Genomic DNA, 22,710 nt, shown 5'->3' on the forward strand with positions numbered 1-22,710 from the left:
GACATTAAGCTTACGTAAGATAGTATATTATTAATTGTATTTAAATGCTCGGTCGTACGATATTTTCATTGGCATTGGAAGGTTTGTCACATCAACAGCGTACGTCCACCAATTTCGTTGCTCGCACTGCCATCAGGCATGTTGCCGTCACGACCCAGTACAAACTTATGGTAAATACCCTGAAGCTTTCGTCTCTCTGACACCGAAATAGATGGCTTGGTTTCCAGTAACAGTTCCACGAAATTTTCATGAGTTATGACCACTTGATCATCGGCAATTTCTTTGGTGTTTTTGAGATTTTCACCCTGATTTTCCTTGTCGAGTAACTGCTGGATTTGTCCGGCAATCTTGACCCTATCTGCTGGACGTAGTTTAGCTTGGCTCTGCTTCTCAGAGTTCACCTGGAAGAATTCGTAATTGTTGCTGTCCTTATTGGGTTTCTGTTCAGACGCCTTGGCTTCGTTCGCAGCTAACTTGACATGTACAGCCTTAAGATAAGCGTTGTATCCTAACCCCTGCATGTCGGCTCCCGAGAAACCCTCGGTGCCATGTGCAATCTCCTCGAGTTTTACGTCGTCGGCCAAATCCATGGAAGCGGTGATAGTGCGCAATATATCAAGTCTGTCATCATAATTTGGCATGTCGCAAATCACCAGTTTATCCAAACGACCTGGACGCAATAAAGCCGAATCAATCAAGTCGGGTCGAGACGTGGCGGCCAAAACGTAGACACCATCCAAACCCTCTGCCCCATCCATTTGGGTCAACATTTGATTCACCACCCGATCCGTTACCCCAGTAGAATCATGTCCACGCTTCGGAGCAATCGAGTCAAACTCGTCAAAGAACAAAATGCAAGGTTTTGCAGCCTGCGCTCGTTCAAACAATTCACGCACCAGCGCTTCAGAGGCACCAATATATTTATTCAAAATCTCTGGACCTTTGATGGAGATGAAATTGAGGCCACACTGGCCGGCAACTGCCAGCGCTAAAAGAGTCTTCCCGCACCCTGGATAACCATAGAGTAAGATACCCAGTCTCAATCGAAGTGGGCACAGCGAGAAAATCGGTGCGTACTTTGTCGGCCACTCTAAGGTTTCTAAAAGCACATTTTTAGCTTCTTGAAGTCCTCCGATGTCCGACCAATTAGTACCCAGTTTCTGGAGCTTCACGCCACGCAAGTTGGAGGGGGTATAACCCTTAAGGCAACTTTCAAGATCAGCTTTTGTAACCTCGACTTGGTGAGGATCTTGAGACTTGTATAATCCCTCTTGGTATAATCTATCTGACAAGATCTTCAAATCATTGGCCAAGTAACCTTCAGTTTCCGTAACCATGTCCATTATGTCAAACTTTATCTTGCAACCAAGAGTCTTATTGAGATAGACATTTAAAATGTCTGCTCTCATGTGCTTGTCCGGTGGGCTGAGGTGGTGAAAGTTTTCCAACACATGAGCTTGAGAAAGAAGCTTATTGAGCAGCTCCTTTGATGATGCCAGTGCCAACACCAGGATATTCAGATGGCGTTGTGATTGGATTTTCTCAAGCTGACTGATGAAATATTCGGTTAATTGGATCAGCTTGGAATTATCACCTTGTTCCTGTTCAGCAGAGAGAATTTTGTCAAGGTTGTCCAAAATGAGCACAGCAGGCTTGTGCCACGCACAAGATTGAAGCCATTTGAATACAGCAGTTTTCGCCGTGGGGAAGTTGTCATTCATCACAGTTTCACATGATACATATTTAATGTAATAGCCGTGTTTCTCCGCCAACTCATGCGCAACCATGTTCAAAACAAGAGTCTTACCAGCCCCCAGCTTGCCGTAGACCAATGTTCCCACATTTGCCAGACCGATGAACGTATCAACCATCAAATCAATACATTTGTCAAGGCCAATGCCCGTTTCCATGACTTTGTTCTGCAACCACCGCTGAGAAGGCTCAGTTTCAGTGATAAAACTGCTAGGACGTAAGACTTCCTCAGCAACTTCAATTTTAAACTGCTTGAGTTTCTCAGGTGCAAGTGGGCGTAACCACATCAGAGGATCATCAACTTTCTTGAATTGGAGTAGCCCGCCACGAGGCAAACCAGGGCATGGTGCCAATTTGGTGCAATTCGTAATTGGCATGCTAGACACTTGGATATCCTCAAAATATTTAGCAAGCTCTTGACCAATCTTTTGTCGGGCTTCACGGTCCTTAGAAGCATTCACGGTCAGCACCTTTTTTGTTTGTGTTTGATAAGGATAAACTACCACTGTTGTAGGCCTCTTGGGTGACGGACGTGGTGCAGGCTTGAGAACCACTTGGTATCCTACCTCAAACTCCACTCCAAGGGCAGCGGCTAGTCTTTGAGAGAGACCTACCTGTTGTTGACCTGGAACGTCAACAATTTGTGCCACGATGAACTTGTTTTCTCGCACTGTAACGGAATCGTCCTTGGGTGCTTTCGTAGTGTGCTTTTCCTCGGGTCCAGGAACAATTTGGACAACAACAAATGATCCAAACTGAGGTGGCAAAGTAGCCTTATCAGTGAACACCTGAAAGTTATTATCCAGAGCTCCTGGAAAAAGAGCGTGCGGGAGTGAAATACCTCGCTTGAGGACTATAGGAGTATCCTCAGCCTTCTGCTTTTTGTCTTTGGTCTCTTTTGCTGGCGGTGCTGCCTTCTCTCGTACCTTCGGAGCAATGGATATTTCAGCATAAGGATTGATCTTAGCGTATGACTCAGATAAACCAATGTCAGTGACTACGAGCTTTGCTGATGATGTCAGCGATGGGAAGACGACAAGGTGTTGACCAACGCTTACGCAACGGGCCTGACTCAATAAGTTATCTTCAATGGTTTGTGCGTGTAACTCAATCAATTCCCAGTCCAGAGCGGTAAGTGGTTCGAGGGCAATATTGGTGGCCTCAGGTGAACCCAACTTGATGTTGATGATGAGGTCGTCGCCATTCTTGAAACCAAGCTGCTGAGACACCTGGGGATCAATGTCAATGCTTGAGATGTCACTTGAAGGCATACCTGTCCAACCAAGGTATCTTTTGGTCGGGGTGGCTCCACGGCCAGCTAAATATACTTCCACAATGACATTTTGCAGGGCGATCTTGGCGGAGAACAAAAGGTTGCAAACCAGCAGGGGAAGATTGATCAAATTGCTTCGAAGGGAGCTAGTCCTCACCTTAGCTTGATGCCCGTCCATCAGTGAGAGTGAGATTTGTGGGGAGCGTCGGCTGAAAAATACATGTGAGTGGGGTGCGGAGGGGGTGCCCGAGGAAGTGAATGCAGCATACGCTTGACTCACATCGTACCGAACTGCACCGAGTATTGAAGTGACTTGGAAGCGAGTCGTAAAGTTGAAACGTTTTAGTATTCAAGTAGCCTGTTTTCATTGTTGGTTCCGACGATCTAAGCGTACGGATTTAAATTACTTGTCTCATGAGCCATCACGAGGATTGTTCAGGTGCTTGAAAGAAGCGCAAACCATTACGGCACGTTGCATTTTTTTTGCACAAAAAGTCACAATCGACGATAACCTCATGTGCTGGTGTGCTCGTGTAAATCTCATTCAGAGAAAAACGACCGAGCGGGCATGTTTTGATGACGTCACTGAATATCGTAAGGCATGTTCGAAGGTGGTATCAAATTTGATGAAAATCTTAAAGATACAATTTCACTTGACAGGACAAGTACGATGAAGGTTTCAATTGAGACAGCCAAACATTCTTTGAATTTGCAAAGTAATCCCGTATCCTTCCCTTCCGTTTTCAACTATGCGGGGCGCGCAAGATCGCATCACTCTCGAGATGACAGAGCTCTATGAGATTCTCGAGGTAGAAGCAACCGCTTCAACCGCAGAAATCAGAAAGAGCTACCGGCGTCTTGCTCTCAGATACCATCCTGATAAAGTGACCGACGATAGCCAACGAGAGCATTGTGAGATAAAATTCAAAGAAATTACTCATGCCTATGAGATCCTCAGCGATGACCTGAAGCGACGTGAATATGACATGTATGGGACTACAGACGGAAACGGCCATGCTTACCCTGAGTATGAGTTCAATGGGAATCCATTTGAACAGTTCTACGGCGGTGGCGACTATGGGGCTGAAGACTTCTACTCTTTCTTTGGACCGCCGCCCTCTAATGGCGGTTATCATGAAACCCAAACTGCCCGTACAGATGATGCTGTTATTGATATAGATGTGACACTTGAACAATTATTTGTTGGAAAATCGATCAAATTCACACGATCTAGAAACATTATCTGTCCGCTGTGTCAGGGGCTGGGGACAAGAAAAAATGCTGTCGTCAAGGAATGTGTACATTGTGATGGGAAAGGGTCACAAATCAAAATGAAACGGGTAGGACCAGGCATGGTGGCCCAACAAGTCGTTAAATGCAAAAAGTGCGATGGTGAAGGGAAGTTGGTACGTCCGAAGGACAAGTGCAAGCGTTGTGAAGGCGCCAAGGTGGTCGAAGAGACCAAAATTATGGAGTTTGAGATTGCTGCTGGATCGAAGGATGGTGAAAAGATCATTTTTGATCAACAGCTGGATGAATACCCAGGAAAGAAGACCGGCGACATTGTGGTGGTTCTTCATTGTCAACAGCATCACTCTTTCCGTCGTATGGGTGATGACTTATATTGTCAATATAAGGTGCCGCTCGTCGATGCGTTGTGCGGATTTAGTCGCAACATCGTCAAACAGTTGGATGGCCGCATCATTAAAATCACGACTCCGAAGGGTAAGGTTGTACGTCCAGGTGAGTTTATCAAGATTAAAGGCGAGGGTATGCCTCACAAAAAGAAACACTGGTTGTTCAATCTGAGTGCAAGAGGCGATCTTTATATTGAGATTGAGGTTGAGTTCCCCGCTGACAACTGGTATCTCGAACGGGGGGACGTTGATAGAATGCGCAATTTGTTACCCCAACAATTGGCTTCAAAATCTGACCAGCTTCGCCAGAGTGCTACTGAAGATCTGGCCATCGATGGCAATATTGACGACTACACGGACTTCGCAATTTGCAGCCGCGATGCGTTGCCAACTTACCTGGAAGAAGAACAAGATGAATCCAAGACCAAGCTGACACCGCAAGGACGGCCAGAATGCGCTACTCAATGATAATGTGTATATAGTTAGAGGAGCATGCATTATTCCAATAAATCGTTAAGTTCATTATGAGTAAGACCCACTTGTGGGCAAGGCAGTTCAGGTTCATCAAAGGTCAAATCGGACTGGATAGCTCCCAATCTGTTAATATCATGAGGCGTGAGCGGCTCGAGTCCTTCAGGGATGTACTGTGGAGGCGTCTCGGTGGGAATGAATTCAACTGGCTGGTCCATATCACGAGACTCCATCATTACATTCCTTTTGATAGGGTCACCATGGTTCTCTTTTGATGTTTGAATGTTCAGCAGATGCAACTGTTTAGTACGTTCGGTATGTTCAAGAGGCCCAACTGGCGACTTTGGTGGGAATAATCTTTTCACTAGGTCGTCAGATACTGAGTTTTCAGGAACTAGCTCGCGTCCGCGGTAAGCTTTGACTGCACCGATGTAATCGTGCTTAAGTTTGCGAAGCTTGAGCAGCCTCTTCGTTACCAGTTTGCGAACACTGATATCTGGTTTGTGGATAAATCCCAACGTGGAGTTTGCCTTGGTAAGGATAGGTGGTGCTCTCACGGTAGTGCCTTCCAAGTTATTCAAAGGCAAACGTGACAGTAATGATTTGGATTCTGGAGCCCCTTCCGTGAGCGTCAGTTTAGCCCTCAACAACAGCAGACGTATCTGATTGGGATCTTTGGCGTTCAAAGCCAAACGTTTGCTCTTAGTACTCCCATTCGTTGGTCTGGCTGGCGCTCCAGCATTCTCTTGGTTCATCGTCACTTAGGTTTTAAGTGTGTGTTTTGAAACTACCTATAGAGGCGACTGCAGATGTGGTTTGTGCGAATAACTTGTGTACTGCATAAATTCTTAACGTTTTGAGCCCTGTTGATTTACCAGACGTGTAGCATGGCGTTTGCAGGGTACACACTTTTCAAGACGTGTTCGGGCTGGTTGGCGTCCCTTTTCGGCCAACAGTTGAAGACTGAGAGTACAATTGAGAGCGAATTTAGGCGGGTACTTACATGATGGCTAAACGTTTCCCTCCCTACAGATTGTCAAGCCTTGCAAGCAATTTGAAAACCCAACGCTGACATGGTAGATTACTTTGGCGTCATAACGCTGAACTTGCGTAGCATTATTCTATTGTGAATGCTCAAAGTTCTAAGTAGAGCTCAAAATTTTGCATATTCGAAATCGAAATCTGTCAAATTCAATTAAAGTTCCACAATTTCTAGTAGTTTGACAATATTTTCGAAGATTAGCAATGACATTAAAAATCATCAATCACACCAATGCACTAAAATGTAAAAAACCAAGCCAAAAATTATAACAATGTGTGCTTTCATATTCTCTGGAAGGTCTAGTTATATTTTGACAAAAAGATTGCGCAAACCCGGAATCGAACCGGGGGCCCAACGATGGCAACGTTGGATTTTACCACTAAACCATTTGCGCTTGACTTGATAAAGCTGTTTGAAAATCATAGATTCGGGGATTGAATTTCTAGTCCAAAAGGATTTAAGGATTACCTCACTCGAACTGACGCACTTGCCCACGACTATGCTTTTTAATGTTTGGAGTGCCCCAACAGAGAAATTTGGAGTTTGATTCCTTGTGGAAGTGGTTGAAAGTACACTGTTTTTGTCGAGATACTTTCTACCAAATTTCTCCTACACCTCTGGGTGCAGAGAACGACATCTGTTTGTATCTAATACCGCGGTTATTAACTGATGTTTTAGGAAATGGAACATTCGACTTGACTTGAAGGCGTCTATACGATTATTACAGTTGAATGTCTCAATGCACCAATTACGTGTGGCACTTGAAACTATGACTTTAAAACGAATCTCATTCGCTTGAGAGTTTCGGTTTCAACGTCAAAATTTCGTGATTATCGAACCACGAGTATCTTCAAAGAATACATCAACATCAACAAAACTGCGTACAAGAACTCTTGACGTGGATTTTCAAAATGTGGCCCGTATCTAATACAATACAATTTTGTTGAGAAAGGTTAGCGATGATCTATCATGCAAATATATTATCTGTTTCAACGTCTGTTTCCATCTCAATTTTTAGTGATAAATCCCTGTTGCGTTACTAACGCGCTGCTTCTCACTCAGCCGCAAACCTCGCCTACCTCATGGCGCAATCCCTAGAACTGGCAATTACGGTACACGAAGACCGAGAGCTGATATGGATTTATCTCAGTGATTGGATTCTTGCGTGTATCCTTGGGTGGTTCCTATTATTTTACTTCGATCGATATGTGGGGTTGTTCATCCTGTGGCTTTGTAAGTTGGTGCTCTGGAGGTACTACAAAACCCGGGTCAACGTTGAACTGTTCAAGATATCCTTCTTAGCTGGGCGTATGTTTGCTAAGAACGTAACCATCATTAATGGAGACAGACTGATATCCCTATTGAATATCAACATCACGTGGCGGTATTGGCTTTTCCGACGAACACGAGTCCTGTCATACATAATGGGATCAACGATCGATGGCGAATCTCCTGATGCTAAAGCAGCTCAGGAGAATGAATCGTTACCTACTAGATTCATGATCATGGTCGACGGCCTTGAAGTTTTCTGGTATAATTGCAAATATGCCTATGATGATATTGCTGAAAAGCTTCAAAGAGGAGTGAACGGTGATGCAAATACGAATCTGGCCCAGTCATCTCTGGTCGATAGCGAGAAGCGAAGCTCCAGCGATACCGAGGTTCGGCTGCGACGGCAACTCTCGAAGGAGAAAATTGAGTTTGATCTGTCTGCAATCAAGTACAATCAAACTACTCTCAGAGTTCTCTTAAAGATATTTCCTGTTGGTCTAATCATCAAACGAGGTGCCATCGTTATTGGTAACCCCACTGTTCCTACTTTGATGTGCGTTACGTATAAGCAAGCTGCGGGCATATTAGACATTGCTCAAGCACGAAGTCGACTCGATCCCTATCGAATGCTAAACAATTTTAACTTTGACAAATTGCAATTAACATTCAAAGCCAATATTGGCTTCGACAAGGACAGGTTCGGCGGAAGTGATGGCGATCGCCCCACAAAACCGCCAGCAAACATTTACCTAAGCCAATTTCAGCGAGCGCTTAACAAATTTGACTTGTTGTTACTGAAGTTGGATAAGAGTCGAAAGAAAAAAGCTGCACCTCTGATTGAGTTTCCACAAACACACCAATGGCGAGGTCTTCATCGATACTTGGATGGCCTGGATGACGTCTTCGTGATTGATGATGAAGAGTACGCTAAAGTTCTGACAGTGTTAGACACGACTAGTGCTCGGCTTAGTTACTATTACGATTTTTGTGGACATCAGACGGGGAATAGGGACTGGGATGATCCATTGCCTGAGCATGCTGTTGAAATAGAGGTTCTGGGAGCCATTATACAATACGGGGCTTGGGCAGATAAGCAAAGGATTCCGCTCCAAAGAATGTTTTTTCCAGTTTTGGCGCGGGATCTGCCTCCTGTACCAGTCAAGTGGAGCGCTGGCGCTCGCAGACAATTCCCTGGATTTACTGCTTCCCTACAAGTTAAAGATGAGTTAGTGTTGCGCATACCAACTAGAGAGCCGAATAAGGACAAAGAACGTCTTCATAAGGGACATGCGCTGCAGGCTGACCCCGATCAGAATATGCGTCCTTTTGGTTGGCTAGAATTAAAGATGGGTCCAACACTGAACTTCGGTTCTTACACGCTGTTTGTACTGCAAAATGGCAGCTTTCCGCATCGCCTAGATGGTTATTTTTGTGAGTTAGAGGTGAGGCTGAGTGTGAATCACGATATTTTGTTCATGGCAGACTCACACGAATTGAACGCACTGGTGGGGTTTCCTTTGGCTTGGAATGGAGCATGTGATTGGACATATTCAAATGTACTGATGGGCGCCGAGTTGTATTTGTTGCGTGAGCATGTGTTTTTGATGGCTGATATATTTCTGGATTTTGCTCTGGGTGATCCTACTCCATATGAGTTCTTACGTGAGTTCACCTACCGGTTTGATTGGAAAATGTTGAACTATCAGCTTTTCTTCAATGTTAATGATCACAATATCATCTCGAACCCGCTAGATCGTGAGAACAATACATACTTGGCGTTTCTGGGATCAGAGTTACTTGCAGAGATTACCACCCCTTTGGTGGGTCCATTGACAAAACTGACCACAATCCATTATAAGCTTTCAACCCCTTCTTTCAATCTTGAACTTCACACACCTCCATGGCATACGACTGCGGCATTCATGCGAGAGCTGATGACAGTAGGGCAGCTGGGCCAGTTTGACGTTGGTGGGCTGTACACGTTTTTTGATGTTATTGAGGTAAACGCTCTGAACTACATCGAGATCAGATGTCACAGTGACGACATTATGTTGAAGTTTTATGGTTTTGTCATCAAGTACCTCTTCCTTATTCGCGAAAATTATTTCGGCGACTTTGTGCATTTCAAAACCTTTGAGGAATATCTTCTGGAATCACCTGATGAACCCAAACCAACTGACGATGACGACGACATAGCAAATATTGATTATTGGAAGATTCTCAAAACTGACAATGACGTGGATGTGTTTTTCACTTTCCAGGTTCGGCGAGGGATCATCATCTTACCTGCCCACGTTTATAACCTGAGTCACCATGTTAGTCTCATGTTTGATACCCTCGATGTTGACATACGCTTTACGAATTATTACATGGACCTTGAAGCTGATTTTTCTCCGGTTTTCTGTCGTCTAGCTAATATGCCTTTCGAACTGTTTGAGAGGTACTTCAAAACAATGCTGAATCGTGCATCACAAGGTGTAATAGATGGTCTTGGCATCCACGCGCACCGTATGTTTGGAATACCTCCTGCTGAAATAACCTACAACGCTAAATGGGACTTTGAGGCAGGTCAGATCACGATAGACTCCGACCCGAATTTCATGAAACAATTGATCCATGCCATTAAGTGTACTGCCTTCGGCTTTTCTGATATGGAGAATTCACTCAATATTCCAGAGCCTCCCGTTTATGACGCCTTCAGTATCACATTTCAGTGCCCCGTGTTGAAGGTAGGCTTGAAAGTGTCTCAAGGTGGAAGACTTGTAACTACCGTGAAGCGTCTTTTAGTACTGTACAACGACTACCCCAATAATCGTTATCTGGGTAGAGTCACTGTGCTCGCACCAGTTATAGACCTTGAGGTCTACAACCCGGCAAATTTCGTGGTTGGTGCTATTACGACCCTGTTAACGCTCAACAACTTTGTTATCAAACATAATGGTGCTAAGAGATGGCAGTTGCAGCAGCGTCATATTCAGAAGAACGACGCCCCTTTCCATCGCGATCCCTTTTTACTTGCACCTCAATATCGTGATAAACAGTATCAGATTGCCCAAGGTTGTTTTGCGACTCTGTTGACATTACCTGATGCCCATGCACCACTTCGTTGTGGCCAAAATGATCTGAATCTGCTGCATGGATCTCTAGTGAATCTGGAAACCACCCTGTTACTGTCTTCAGAAGATCCGACGATTTGGCCGACTGCCAACTATGATGAAGAAGAATTCACACCAGAGGAACCAACGGAGGCGGAGTTTGAATATGACAACATCGTGGTAGAGGTTGGTAATGTTGACGGCTTTTTTGGATTGGTAGCTGCTAACATTGTCGTCGATGTTGCTGACAGTTGGTCGGCTATGCGGTTAGAGTCAATCATGGACGAACTTCAGATTAAAGTGGTCCTGCTGCTCAAACGTCTTATGAATGAACTCAAAGCCATAATCAATGCTCGAGTTGTAGCATCAAAGGTCAACTTACTCTATGGAGATTTTGCAGTCAAGGATACGACAAAGGTTAATCGTGACCTAGCGATTGCCCAAATTTCAATCGATGAATTACTGGTGGCAGTTCTGCTGCGGCAAGAAAAAGAGGCTGGCCAGCATTTGGTTGAGCGGGTTGAGCATATGTCAGCAGCAGGACACGTCAAGCGTGTGAGTATCAATGTGTTTGAGAAGAGCCAGAAATTTTTCGATTGTCTTGTTGAGGATATCGAAATGTGGATGACCCAACTGACAGGGTCGGAACCAGTCATTCTGGCTCATGTTGAGAACGTTGCAATGATGCTCGAAGATAGCCACTGGCTATACCTTATCAATTTGCTTGAAGATACTAAAGCCAGAGTAAAGCCGCTTCAATCAAGATTAAATGTTTTGAGTGAAAAGAATCACGATATGCTTGCGAAGTTCGTGTACTTGCTCACAAAGGTACTGACAGACTATGAGATTGATCACGATCCCGGTGTGCTTACTAAACCCGCTTATGTACTTCGGCTGCGGCCGGAGCATGTTCGTTTCTTCGATGGGTGGAAGTTGACTGCGCGCATCCGACACCTCCTAGACCTGTTACCTGTTGAATGGCGATACCAACCTGACATGTTTAGTGAACCATTGCCTGCCAATGCCTACGAATTTGTTACGAATGTTTTCTCGCGGTGGCGCAGTTGGGAAGCTGATGATGATCAACGAAAATTTTTCTTTGATTTCGTTTTCAATAGAGAGATTAAACAACCAGAGCTGGGATTATTCTTTGAAGTGAAGTTGTCCGGTATGTCAGCACAACTTCAGCGTGCTCTTGAATTTGATTTTGTTGCGATTGAAAACCTCACCACAGTAATGAAGCAACAAGAAGTTTATCAGGCACCGTTGAATAAGTTTGGAGTTGACCTTTTGGACGAAGCTACGACCTTTGATGTCGTTCTTAACATTGGTAGTGTTAAAGGTAAAATGTCTCTGATTGTATTGAATTTGTTACAGCTGCAGTTGAAATCTAATCGGAGTACAGAAAGAGACCAGAAACAAGAACCCGAAGTTGACCATGCTAAAATTTTGTCGCCTCTGTCATCTAAAAGTCAGAACATTTTTGTCCTGGCAGTAGTGGGGATTGATTACAGCTTGAACATTAACCTACCATTAACGTCTATCGATATATCTGGTGATGTCAATTCAGACATAGAGGTTCTCCGACTTGAGACTATACCATTGCTTGCTCTGGTGGCAATGCAGGGAAATCTAGATGTTGGGATATTTGCCGACGATCACCAATTTGCTCATTTACGATTTGCCGAAAGCGAAGTTGTTGGAGGCCTTTGCGGTGATGATGTAAAGGTTGTCGAAATCTTAGTTGAAAAAATCAAGCTTCAAGGGGGTCTTGAGGTGCAACAAGTGAAGATGGTTCTTGATGACGTCTCATATTTGAGAAGTATTTTCGAAAGTGGGCAAGATCCCGATGATGTTGGTAAGCAATCGGAGGTTTCATCGGAGCAATCTCAAAGAGAAACTCAAAGCATTCTGGAGATTCACATTTTGAAAAGCTTGGGAGATATCTCATTGTCTATTTCCGTAAGTCAATTCGTTGCTGAGCCCCAGCTTGACCCACTATTTGGTACAATCATTGTACGCGGCATTGAAGCTGATGTGCTGATTCTTCCAGAATTGTTGTCGGTGAAGGCTCTGATGATTGACATGCGCACTCAGATCAAGTTGCGAAATGTGCAAGTCCTTTTCGTTGAGGTTCTGGGAAGCAATTTTGTGTCTGAAATTATTCCTCTTGGAAATGTTTTGACAGATATAATGGCCAATGCAAGGTTGCAAACCCGCGAATGCAGGGTTGAGATTCCCCAGTTGGTGAATGCCTTGAAGGCTTTTATCGTTAACCTGCCGATTTTGGAGAGTAAGGCGAGTGAGTTGAAAGAATTATTCCCGACTGCTGAAAAGTCTACTGGAAAGGAGATTTCGGAGCCAAAGCAATCGAAGAAAATCCAGCTTCCATTGTTCAAGATATCCGTTATCTGTACTTTAGTTTCCATCCTGACTATGGTAAATGATCTGAAAGTTCTGTTTGAGCTTCACGATAACAAGATTGCTGCTCTCAATGTTGAGCATATGGAACATGGCATAGGCGAGGTACCCATATTTGGAGAAGCCGTTGTAAACAGTACTCGCCTTGTGCTTGATAATCGCGCAGTGAATGTAAATCAACTGAATGTGCTTGATGTGAACCTTAACATGCGTGTATTCAACCATCTTGACGACAACTCCCAGGCTATTCAGCTTAAGCTGCAGTGGTGTCGAGTTTGCCTTACTCTGACTCTGCTCACCAAATTGTTGACTTGTGCTGATGTGGCTATGGCAGTTTGGAGTACGAAACCTCCCAGGCAAGCACCCACGATTTCTGCAAACACTGAACATGCTTCAAGTGGACACCTGATATTTGCACACTTTTCGCTGATACAGATTCTTGCTTACAATTTCTGCCTTGGGTGGCTTTTCACCAATTCGCGGAAGGACTATCCAGGGGTAAATATGGGTGCCGAGCGGTTTTTTGCTATTTTGGATCGGGAAATGGGCAAATTCACACTTTTGCATGCCTACATCCTGGTAGCCAACGGTAATCGTGCTTCAAACTTTTTCCTGACTGGCCTGGAAGTGCTGAGTCTCAATAGAGCATTTTTACCGCGCATGCAAGTGATCTATCTGATAGAAGAAGACGCAGATGGCAAAGACATGCGAGTCATGGTGATGGGTGACGCTGTTGATATAAAGTACTTGCTGAATCTGATCGTGATTTTGGAACAAGCACTTGAACTGCTGAGTGAAGTTGAAAACTATTTATCGCTGCGTAAAAAGAGAACAGCACATGCAGCACATCCAGAACCAATACCAGGACCGGCGCATAGTCATAAGCCCATGTTCAAGCAAGTTGAGGTCACCGCCAATTTTGAGGGCTCCAAAATCTTGCTTTATAGAATTGAAGATTGCGAGCCTGAACTGCCAGGACTGCTCTATCTCAGTTCTCCTTCGGTACGGGTGGCGATGTTGTACAAACATCTCGAGAATGCTTCTAAATCTCATGAGCTCAAACTTGATGTGTTTACGAGTTCTAGCAGCAACATTCTTCATTCTCAATGTGTTCCAATTCTTTCGGACATTGTCCTGGGTATTCGTCGCATGATGCGTAAACAGAATCCATCACTCATGCCACAACTGCCACGGCCCGATCTGCCGCCCATTACACCGCATGTGACTCCTAGGCAACCAGCGCTGGAAACTTTTGACCTGTTCTCGCCCCCACCATCGGGTGCCACGCATTTACGTCGCGTGGTGCTGCAAAAATCTGAGGCTCCTTCTCCAGCCCCTCCTCAAAAACAAGACGGAATTATGAATTTCCTCTCACAGCTTGATCTTCATGTTGGATTGCGTATTCAACTGCAACGACTTACACTTTCTTGTGAACCTACAGTTAAAGTTGCAGCTGAAGTGGGAATGGAGGGTATTCATTTCCAAGTGAATCTGGGTATCAAAGATGGAATTTCAATGTTAGTGCTGCTGTTACTCGTCGAGGACGTCAGTGCACTGCTTCAACACGTGTATCTGCGAGAGATTCTGGCTAGGGTTGGTGTGAGAGCTTTTACTTGGCTGCTGGTGCTCGAGCTTGGTGAGACGGCTCTGATTCTTCTGCTGGGAAATTTAACTGATGTGGATGGCTACGTCAATGTCAAACAAATTCTGGACGTAGAGTTGTTCAAAGATATCTGGTTCCCTCGTGATTGGGATACGTCTGATGATGATAATGTTCTGGTAGCAGTTACCCCCAAGATGAGTCATCGCTTTGAAGAAGTTCTGACAACTAACGCTTTTCCATGGGTTCTCACGCTCGTGCTTACCAATTTGAAAGTCCTGGTTGATTTCGGTTCCAAATTAGGAGATTTCTCCCTTGTTGTCAATCAGGGTTGGGTTGTTCTGCGTAAGCTGGTTGATTGGACGCAAGATTTGAAGGCTGGAGTTGATGAGATTAGCCTAACGCTGGTTGGTCGACTTGGATGTGTTTTTCGAGTGGAAGAGCTTAGCATTCATACATCGATATCTTGGAAGTTAGAGGACGAAATTGTTGAAGTACCTTTGGTTCTGGCCTCTGCTGGTGTTAGGCATGTTGGAGCTAAATTATCATTCGATGATCATATTTTTGCAATGGCAGTCTTCGAGGATTTGCTCATTGATGTGTTTAATCAAAAGCTGGAAGTCACCATTTCAAAAGATCATTTGCTGGTGCAAATAGTGTGCCATTCCGCTGAAATTTTTGTGACTACCTTAACTGCAGCAAGCTTTATGGACATCCACAACACAGTGGACAGAATGATGCAAGAAAAGCGTACCAACTACAAGGAGACACTTAGAGATGGCGTCAAACTGGGTAATGGGACTAAGAAAAGTAGTGTACCTCAACTGGCTATATTGCAAACCGTCAAAAAGCTAGAGCTGTTTATACAAATTGTTGTGGGCCATCTTGTGATATATGTGTTCCCGTCGTCCTTCGAAGATTCTAAAGTGTTGATGGTCAAACTTGACAAGCTGAGGGCTCAATTTAGCCAGAATGAATACCAAGCCGGTACTACTGATGAGTTGGAGCTCAAATTCAATGATTTGAGAATTTCACTTTCGAAGATTCCACCCAGTTCGAATGAATTCGTTCAAGTTTGTACAGTGTTGGAATTCAGCGAGGTAGCTCATAAGGCTTCGGGTGGGGGAATTTTTGCTTTCCCGAGTTTCAGGGTGTCTATGCGCCTGTTCCAAAAATATGACGATAATGTTGTGGAATATCTTTATCAATCTCTGTTTGGCGGTACTGTCGACATCAAGTGGAATTTGGGTCTGGTGAACTTCATTCGTGAGATGTATATGATCCACAAGCGGGCGCTTGATCTGCGGCGTGGCCTTGTTGATGGAGCTGGTTTATCTACCAGGCCATTCCCTGAATCGCCCCTGCTGGTCAATAAAGAGATTGAAAATGCGATTGATTCGAGCATAACGAAGGTTGAACGCTCGCTGCAATTCATATACAAACCTTTGGCTCCTCCTATCATAGAGGCTCCTCAGTTGAAGGAGCTTGGGAACGCTACTCCCCCACTTGAATGGTTTGGCTTGCATCGAAACAATTTTCCCGATGTTACGCATCAAGTTGTAATTGTTGGTCTTCAGCGTGTTACGCACGAGGTGGAGTCGCAATACACAAAGTTATTAGGCAAGGCCTAATGCCTGTTCACTTCATTATAATAATGTATCTAGAGTACTGCAAGTATTTAAATTGTACAACCATGACACCGAGCAATGCAGAATTGTAACTTAAACTTTGTGACAATCTCAACCGAATGATGTGTAAGCACGTAAAATCTTCAACTCGATCGATTAGCTAACAAGTTGTATGCATTTCGATGAGTGAACTATAGGCAAACTTCTGCGGGGACTAATTTTGTTGATGTCGTTATAGGCTAACGATTAATTGCTTTTTGTTCAGCCGCACCTTCAGCCGCATGTACTCCTCGGGCAAGCAAACCAACCGGTTTATTGTAGGGGAATTGTAATTACACTTGAGAACCATAAGCACAGTCTATATATGTGTCCCAAACATGGATAGATTTGATGGGATTGTCATGATTGACAAACTCTATTCAGGGCAACTACAACCTGGTCGGTTTGTATAATGTGCACGTTTGCATGTAATTTGTGACGCATTAGGCTATTATAATCATTCACACATTGAACCATCCACAACGCACAAACATTCGAGATTTGTCATGCTTGTTGACACCCTCGGAAAGCTTTTGCCCCCCAAAAAGAGAGAAGAGTTTCTCAAGAAGCATCGGGATCGGAAAGACAAGCAGCGGAGAAAGGAAGAGGTTGCTAACGAATACGAGCGGTTGAAAACCGAAAGAAGTTCCACGGTAGTTCCCATGAAGAAAAACACAGTTTTACGATCAATTCCGGGCGCGGGCGCCATGCGAAGAACATCAACATCTGGGTCCGGATGGTCATTATGGAGCAATTCCACAAAAGAGCTGAAGTCGAACATTTCGAAATCAGGTGAATTGAATTAGGCAGTGAAAGTATACTTTTGATATAACCAGAACTGTTTATAGCTCAACAGGGAAGGTTGATTGAGTTAGGTCAAATTTAATTACGTGAGTGAAGTTAAATTGATGTCTTAAGAAGTCATGCTAATCTGGATGCCGAAAGCACTGGCATTTCAGAAATGTGTTGATTTGGTGAAAATCTTCAAGCAATATTTGTATTTCCGTATACTTGTGGTGGCTAGCCATCCCAACCAACCTTTACCCCACAGATTTATGATATATGTACAAGCTTCTTAATGCGAAAGATACCATCTTCCTTTGGCACGTCTTCTGGCGAGAATCTTTCTTCCATTTCTGTCTCGAAGACGAGCAAGGAAACCGAAAGTCCGTTTCCGCTTGAGAGTTGATGGTTGGTAGGTATTACCCCTCAGCTTGAATCGGAGGAACGACAATATTTGGGGTTGCGGGGCAACAAAAGGAGCGGCAGGACTGAACATAGGGGAGGCCACTCGAACGCCAAACTTGGCGACAGTGCCGGTCAAGCCATTCGTCAAACCAAACATCCTCGCACGCAAAAGCTTGAACAATGTGGGTTCAAATTTTCAACGGAAGAATACTGCACATAAAACGATACCATCGGATACTATGAAATAAGACGCATCTCATCAGTTGCAACCATTAATCATGCTGAATCTACCTAGACGTGTGATTCCAAATGCCACGAACACCCCCACATGCGTGCACGTGGGAAAGCTGCGTTCTTTGAGCAAAGAAGAGGCCGAGCAGTCTATCACCCGCTTTATCTCGGTATCCGAGGCGATCATCGCTGGGGATAACAGTGACGAAAGCCTGGGGTTTTCTACTCTGAGTGGTAATTCAGCTGCTTTATCACAATTGAGACGCATACAGCGTGATCTCAGAGGTCTCCCACCCTTAACCGATGAACCCCCCTTCGGTTCAAGGCCCAAGAGATCAGCTCCCGAAGGCGATGTTGAGGTTACCCAAAACAAGAAGATCAAATTCGATGATGATGACGAACCCCAAATTCAGAACAATGACAATGGCACCGAAGTCGATCTGGTAGACACACAAACTGCCGCAAGCGAAGCGGGCGAAGATAACGAAAATGTTGATCAAGCAGACGAGGAGGAGGTTAAAGAAGAACAGATCGAAGATGAAGATCCTGAGGAAGAGAAAGCCAGCAATGAAGTCGAAGGGACCACAAATGAAAAGAAGGAGAAGAAGGAAAAGAAAAAGGACAAGGAAAAGAAGGAAAAGAAGGAGAAGAAGGAAAAGAAGGAAAAAAAGGAAAAGAAAGACAAGAAAGATAAAAAGGACAAGAAGGAAAACTAAAGCAAGTATTTGTACAATAGCATTAATAGACAACGATTATTTCACACCTCAAAATTTACTGAAAGATATTGGATTGAATGTTGATCTCACCACCAAGAAACGCCTTTTGTGCCCCCTGCCACTTCTTTCTGGGTGATAACTTTACCATTTCACTCACATGGCCCGGCTCAATGCATAACATATTCTTGTAACCCTCCTTGGGTTCGAAATCACCCATGCCCTGCAGCTTCTTGATCCAAGGATTCCACACGACAGCGTCGGGCAAGTTTTTGCGCTCCACGTTGTGGAGAACTTTACCGAATTGAACCATCTGGATCAACAAGTCGGTGGGTACATTCTTGTAAATGCGATCAAACTCCTCGTGGAAGGAAATCACAGGGGATTTCTCTTTGTATTCTTCCGCAATGAGTTGATCATAACACGACTGATCAACTAAGTTGGTGACTAAAGTGTCCGTGATGTCGGGAGTCCGGTAGTATGTGTGGAACAACCAGTTGAATTCAAAGTCATCCTTGCCGGTATTTTCTACTTCGATTTGGGACTCAAGGAAGTCTTCACCAAGCGTAATGGTGAGGATAAGCGAAAAGTCGTATTTACCTTCACCCCAGAGACTGAGAGTCGCGGGTTCGACGTTTTCCGGACCTAAACCAAATTGTACGGCGACGGGATTTTCGGTAGTTTGCCCAAGGAATTCCCAGGTGGATGTGCGAGCGAATCCGTGCTGAGGCAATTTGAAAGTGGGGTGGTCCGGGTTCTTCTGTTTGCCAAAAACGGGAAATACGAGGGGAATCCCACCACGGACGGCTTTCGATCCGTCCAACTTGGCAGCGGACGAGAGCCACAATTGCTCAGCGCCATTGGCCTCCCACAGAATCACAGTAGCTCCGTACTTGAGAATGGTCACTTTCACATCCTTTTTCGTAGGATGAGAAACGACGACTCGGTCATTTTGGTCCTCAACAGGCATGGTTTGCGGTTAATGCGCGAAATCAACAGCAAATATATATGGATAGGGGCCACGTTCTATTAGTAATGAATGAAGAGAATCATTTGTAATTGACTACTGGTAGGGTTTAATCTGTATCCTAGGCAACACCTATGTATAGCTGCAATATTATTATTTGACAACTGCCGGGTTCGGCATTGTTACTTTAAAGAAAATGATCATACACCATTGCGGTAGTCGTACTTTTCGCTCCACAATTTCGCAAACTTGAAATGGCTTCCTGATATGCCACGGCGAGTTTATATCCGGGTGCAACCGCTGTTGCCTTCGCGCATCTTGATAGGACCAAACAAGACATTGTGCGTTATACCTAGAGAAGCTCTTCCGTACGCGATATTCCAACAGATTAAAAGAGATCGGGGATTTACGAGGATTTGTAGCGATCTCTGCCAATTATAGTATAGCGATGACTGTCAGAGGTGTACGCTACCGCTCACTTGGCGGTATTCGCCCGTAAAAGCCGTCTAGTACGGTATAATTTTTCTCATGCCTGGCTTATCGTACTCAGCGTCTAACAAAGCGTGTCTCATCGTTTCGCGGTTTCGTGTTGTTTTTGCGCGCGCCTGTACACCACCCTTGTTGTCCAAGACTCCAGACCCCCATCCAGGGCGATGTCCAATAATACTCAAATATACCTGGCGACATATTCCAATGTCCCGGTGTTCGAGTTTGTCACGCTGGAGGGCCCAATAATGCGCCGAAAGCTGGACCTGTGGATCAATGCCACCCACATCCTCAAGATTGCTAAGTTTCCTAAGGCAAAGAGAACTCGGATTTTGGAGAAAGACGTTCAAACGGGCATCCATGAGAAGGTACAAGGTGGTTATGGTAAATACCAGGGCACTTATGTCCCATTAGATCTTGGCAGGGAAATTGCCGAGCAGTTTGGTGTCCTCGAAGTGCTTAAACCTATATTTGATTTCGAATACGTTGAAGGTAAACTGGAAACACCCCCGCCGGCACCAAAACACAATCATGCTAGTGCCCTCAACATTAACAAGAAGCGACCGGCAAAGAAAGTCGTTGAGGAACCAAAGAAACGTGGAAGGCCCATGAAAACAAATGGCCCACTGCTAATGGGAGCTCCCAATATCAATAATCCCATACCAGCGCTTCATCGTCATGATACTCAACCAATATCTCAGCCAATGCTACGCGGCCGACTGGGACCACTGCTAGGATCATTCGATCTGCAACGGTTCGACATGCAACGCTTGTCTCTGTTCCCCGCTCTTTTATCGCGACATGATACCGACGCCGACTCAATAAGTTTGGCTTCACGTCAATTGACACAGGAAGATCTTGAGGAAGTGCGAGACGATGAGGACGATGATTTGAATGGAAACAATATACCTAATAGCCAGACCATCCAGCCAATAAGTGCGTCACCGCGTGATTCTTTCGTGAAAGCAGTTCATGCACTGCTGATGGGTGGAATTCCATTTACCCCGCCTGTAACAAGTGGTGGACTGGTACACCTGCTGACGACATCTCCATTGCCAGATGCTAAATGTGAACCAGCTGTTCCAGTGAGTACCTTCACCGCGTTCCATGAGAATCTTGTCAACTTTTTTGCCAATGATAGTAAAATGGAAGTGGACGGTCAAGGTGAGCTAATTGTTCCTGCTTCAATTGCTAATCCGCCTGAACCTCGCGAACAAATTCCGATTAATGCCCCCGTTGATACCGATGGTAACACTATATTTCACTGGGTTTGCCTGATGGGTCTGATTGCAGAGCTTAATTTCTTGATGCGGACATTTCCTCATTTGAACATCAATGTCAAAAATAAGGATGGCGAGACTGCCTTGATGTTTTTGGTCAAATATAACAATGCTTACCAATTGAAGACGTTCCCTGAATTACTTACGATTTTGGATTCTACATCGCTGGCTACCGATAACCAAAATCGTAACATACTTCATCATATCATCAGTTTTGGGTGTCAAGAACTGAGACTGACCCAACGAGAACGAGTTGCACGTTACTATTTGGAGGAGGTGTTGGACAAATTCAGCGAAAGAGCTGATTTCTCACAGCTATTAAATCACCAGGATAGTGATGGTAACACACCACTTCACATCGCAGCGTGTTCTCTCAAGAAAAAACTCATCAAAAGCTTTTTGCTGTATCATCAACGTATTGACTTTCGGCTCAAGAATGCTATGGACTATAGTGTTGAAAACTACTTGGCAGCCCACAATCATGTCCTTCGTCTCGATAGTGCCATCTTGGAAAATGATGAAATTGCGCTGGCAATGGACGCGAAGCTGTTTGAATCGCAACTTTACTATAGTAAGATGGCCATGGACCTTCAAAATCTGACAGCCAATGCTATCACGGAGAATCTTACAGAGTTGGCCTATGCCATTGACAAAGAGTTGCTGCAGAAAGATGAAGTCATCTACCAGGTTATAAGAGACTTGCAACAGCGACGACAAGTGATGCTTGATTCACAAATTGACGTTTTTCGCCTAGTACAAGTTGATGAGCTTATTGAAGCGGCGGATAGAATCAAGTCCAATGGCTCCACATCGGATGGGATCGTCGAGTTCAAAAGCGAGCAGGTGTTGCAGGAGGAGGTCATTAGACTACAAAACGATTTGTGCTTCCAATACCTTCATGCGCAAGAAGAGTTGGATGAACGACTCAAGGACTATCGCCACAATCTTGAACGATTCCACCGTAGTCTTTTGAATGAAACGAATGATTCAGAAGACGGCGGGTCCGACAGTGATAAACTCGAGCTAGCCAAGACACTCACTGAAAGCATTATAAAGCGTCAGCAACTCACCAACCAATTGATTGACAAACAAATCGAGGTTTCATTTCGATGTGGTGATGCTGACAAGGAAAATGATGACGATCGTCTACAAAAATACTTCAGATTGATTCTGATTGCTTGTGACATGCTGGTGAGTGAGGTCGAGCAACTGATCCATCTCATTGAGCAAAGTCTTGCCAATGGTTCTGGCGAAACTGTGTAGTATATACAATATAATGACTCGACGACATAATCTTCGCGTAGAAACACTATCGCGCGGCAGGACCGCGACTGCAGCAATTGTTGATTAAAGATGGCCTACCCACAATTCGTCGACGGGAAACCCCCTACGATCTCGCTTAAGGACTATGATGATGCCGATTGGGCTGATACCACGTGCCTTGACCACCGTGATGGTGTATACGTCGTGTGTGTGATGGAGGACCCCGCAAAAGTTGTTGCCTTCATCGCCCGCGATGATTGGAAGGTTTTGGACACTATTTTCCAGAGTGCCCACGGGAAATTAGCTCTGGGTGACGTGACTAAGCAATAAGTCTAAGTCCGTTGCTGCGTAT

The 22,710-nt window shown here is 44.6% G+C and overlaps 7 protein-coding genes across 7 annotated transcripts; 4 read left to right on the forward strand and 3 right to left on the reverse strand. All coding sequences in view use genetic code 12, as the record gives it.

Moving 5' to 3' along the window:
* Positions 1-86: 86 nt before the first annotated feature.
* Positions 87-3,203, reverse strand: PEX1 (AAA family ATPase peroxin 1; the record flags this gene model as incomplete). The annotated part of the gene is made up of 1 exon (XM_034154545.1): positions 87-3,203. The coding sequence occupies one exon, from the start codon at positions 3,201-3,203 to the stop codon at positions 87-89; it is 3,117 nt and encodes a 1,038-aa protein (XP_034013273.1).
* A 604-nt stretch (positions 3,204-3,807) lies between these two features.
* Positions 3,808-5,130, forward strand: DIURU_001949 (uncharacterized protein; the record flags this gene model as incomplete). The annotated part of the gene is made up of 1 exon (XM_034154546.1): positions 3,808-5,130. The coding sequence occupies one exon, from the start codon at positions 3,808-3,810 to the stop codon at positions 5,128-5,130; it is 1,323 nt and encodes a 440-aa protein (XP_034013274.1).
* A 29-nt stretch (positions 5,131-5,159) lies between these two features.
* DIURU_001950 (uncharacterized protein) lies at positions 5,160-5,888 on the reverse strand (the record flags this gene model as incomplete). Its single annotated transcript, XM_034154548.1, has 1 exon — positions 5,160-5,888. One exon carries the CDS (start codon positions 5,886-5,888, stop codon positions 5,160-5,162), a length of 729 nt encoding a protein of 242 aa, XP_034013275.1.
* Positions 5,889-7,257: 1,369 nt separating this feature from the next.
* On the forward strand, positions 7,258-16,194 carry DIURU_001951 (uncharacterized protein; the record flags this gene model as incomplete). Its single annotated transcript, XM_034154549.1, has 1 exon — positions 7,258-16,194. One exon carries the CDS (start codon positions 7,258-7,260, stop codon positions 16,192-16,194), a length of 8,937 nt encoding a protein of 2,978 aa, XP_034013276.1.
* Positions 16,195-17,696: 1,502 nt separating this feature from the next.
* DIURU_001952 (uncharacterized protein) lies at positions 17,697-18,365 on the forward strand (the record flags this gene model as incomplete). The annotated part of the gene is made up of 1 exon (XM_034154550.1): positions 17,697-18,365. One exon carries the CDS (start codon positions 17,697-17,699, stop codon positions 18,363-18,365), a length of 669 nt encoding a protein of 222 aa, XP_034013277.1.
* Positions 18,366-18,420: 55 nt separating this feature from the next.
* On the reverse strand, positions 18,421-19,332 carry DIURU_001953 (glucose-6-phosphate 1-epimerase; the record flags this gene model as incomplete). The annotated part of the gene is made up of 1 exon (XM_034154551.1): positions 18,421-19,332. The coding sequence occupies one exon, from the start codon at positions 19,330-19,332 to the stop codon at positions 18,421-18,423; it is 912 nt and encodes a 303-aa protein (XP_034013278.1).
* A 650-nt stretch (positions 19,333-19,982) lies between these two features.
* MBP1 (transcription factor) lies at positions 19,983-22,358 on the forward strand (the record flags this gene model as incomplete). Its single annotated transcript, XM_034154552.1, has 1 exon — positions 19,983-22,358. One exon carries the CDS (start codon positions 19,983-19,985, stop codon positions 22,356-22,358), a length of 2,376 nt encoding a protein of 791 aa, XP_034013279.1.
* Between the last annotated feature and the right edge of the window lie 352 nt (positions 22,359-22,710).

Source organism: Diutina rugosa (assembly GCF_008704595.1).
Source record: "Diutina rugosa strain CBS 613 chromosome Unknown scaffold37_size135356, whole genome shotgun sequence".
Classification (NCBI taxonomy): domain Eukaryota; kingdom Fungi; phylum Ascomycota; class Pichiomycetes; order Serinales; family Debaryomycetaceae; genus Diutina; species Diutina rugosa.